The sequence below is a fragment of the Aptenodytes forsteri genome, unplaced genomic scaffold (assembly GCF_000699145.1).
Source record: "Aptenodytes forsteri isolate BGI_AS27 unplaced genomic scaffold, ASM69914v1 Scaffold216, whole genome shotgun sequence".
NCBI lineage: Eukaryota > Metazoa > Chordata > Aves > Sphenisciformes > Spheniscidae > Aptenodytes > Aptenodytes forsteri.
The window spans coordinates 2,012,085-2,013,951 of NW_008796114.1; the positions used below are offsets into that span (position 1 = coordinate 2,012,085).

The following is a 1,867-nucleotide window of genomic DNA, read 5'->3' on the forward strand; positions in this document are numbered from 1 at the left end:
CTCCCCCGCCGCCCCGCCCACCGCACACAGCCAGAGTCACTCCTTCTCCCTCCAAGGGAAAATGGCCTCCTGACCACAGGAGCTGGGCAGGATGGAGGAAGCCACAGGTCAGAGGAGCTACCGCAGCCAGGGGTGAAACGGCAGAGGTCAAGCTCTCAACCTGGGGTCCCACGCCTGGCCCCTGCCATATTCCCAACCAACGGATGTCTCTTCACTCCCACGGTCCTGCAACACCAGGTCCTTCAGGGATCCCACCTCTTCTTCTCCCCCAAGTTCTGATTTAGAGCCTCTAGCGTCCCATCCTTTCCAACGTATTACCTAAAGCTCTCCACTTTGCAGGGATTTTAACAGTTTTTCTTCACCAAGATTTTCCTTACAAGGCTTACTGACAGTCCCCTTCTGCCTAAGATTTCAGAGGTGCCAGAAAACCCTAGAGTCAAAGCTTAAGAAAAAATGCCAAACAAACAAAAAACCAAAGAGCCCACAACACCATTTTCCCTTTCCAGTTGCAACATTTCTCTTATATGACACTACAACACTACAGCATGAGTTAGTAGGAAAACTCAAACTTGTATTACAATCCAGCACATCAGGATATACATTATTCCTTTTCACAAGGAAGCAGACAATCCAGATGTAGGTCCACAGAGCAAGTCATCAACAACCACAGCAGCAACAACAAAAACCCCAAAACAGAAGAGTACCCAGGGCTCTAACTCAAGTCTCATGTTAATGATGAGGATGCAAACACAAGGGAAAAGGCAAGGTACAAAGACTACAAGAAGAGTAAAGGTGAGCAAGCAGCATGGAGCGAGAACCACAAGAAACCTCAATAATTGGGTGTGGTGATGAAGGAAAGTGGGTCACGCAACAGCCCAGGGCAGTTTGCTCTGGACGTCAGCCGGTCTGAGTTCCCAGATGAAAGAAAGCCAGGCACCCTGCCTTTTCACATACTACCCCCCTTCCCCCTCCCCATTCACAAAACACAAAACTCACAGGCATTTTTGGTACCCTGTCAGAACTGGACACTCTGCCTCCACCCCTTACACTTCCCCAAAGCACAGGCCCAACAACCTGCAACAGCTTGGAACAAAGTCAGCTCCACCTGACACAAAGCTGCGAGCCTCGCACTTTGAAGTAACCCTAGGACTCGGATATCAAAATCAAAAACATATGCGTGACTCGTAGTAAAAAAGAAAAAACATTCCCCAGCACATCATGTATTTCACATATTCAGCTTGAGACCAGCATTACCCCCATTTCACACGCATGCCCTGCAGGCTCTCCATACCTGGATGCTGGGGGATAGCGTTGTTCAACAGGATCTCCATCTCATCATCATCGCTGCCCCCTGAGCACGGTGACGGAGATCCAATGCCCGATGCCATGTCCTCCGAACTGGGGGAGGCCTGGGCTTACACAGGGTGACGTCTTCTTGCCAGTCAAGCCAGTACTTCACTGAAAAGAAAAAGAGAAAGTTATAGCAGACCTGAACTCCGTTTTCCCAAGCAATAGTGCTACCACGAGGATCTGTGAGAAAGCTTAGACAGCAACTTTACTGGATTTGGAGCCTATGGATAATAGAAACACTGGCAGCAAGTATCAGCTTAGAGTTGTGATGAAGCAGGCTTTCAAGACACCAGATATTAAACTGAGTCAGCAACTCATCTCTGGCGAGGAAGCCAAAACAGCTGTCCTATAGGAAAATTCTCCTGTCCTCTGCAGCCGGGTGCCCTCGGTTATTTCTACCTTGGGCTGGGAGAAGGCGGCGAGGCAGGGAAGGCAGCTGGGCTTCCAAAGGAGACCCTGGGCCATACCCCCGCCGCGGCCGGAGAGGCAGGCCAGCGTCGCCCTCCTCCTCCTCCGC

The 1,867-nt window shown here is 50.6% G+C and overlaps 1 protein-coding gene across 1 annotated transcript in view; it reads right to left on the minus strand.

The window, feature by feature from the left end:
• CHD4 (chromodomain helicase DNA binding protein 4) overlaps positions 1–1,453 on the minus strand; it is a 27,788-nt gene extending 26,335 nt beyond the window's left edge. Inside the window, exon 1 of the mRNA XM_019474095.1 lies at positions 1,292–1,453. Coding sequence (XP_019329640.1) covers positions 1,292–1,388 — 97 coding nt within the window. The 5' untranslated portion in view covers positions 1,389–1,453. The remainder of the gene's footprint in view (positions 1–1,291) is intronic.
• Positions 1,454–1,867: the final 414 nt, after the last annotated feature.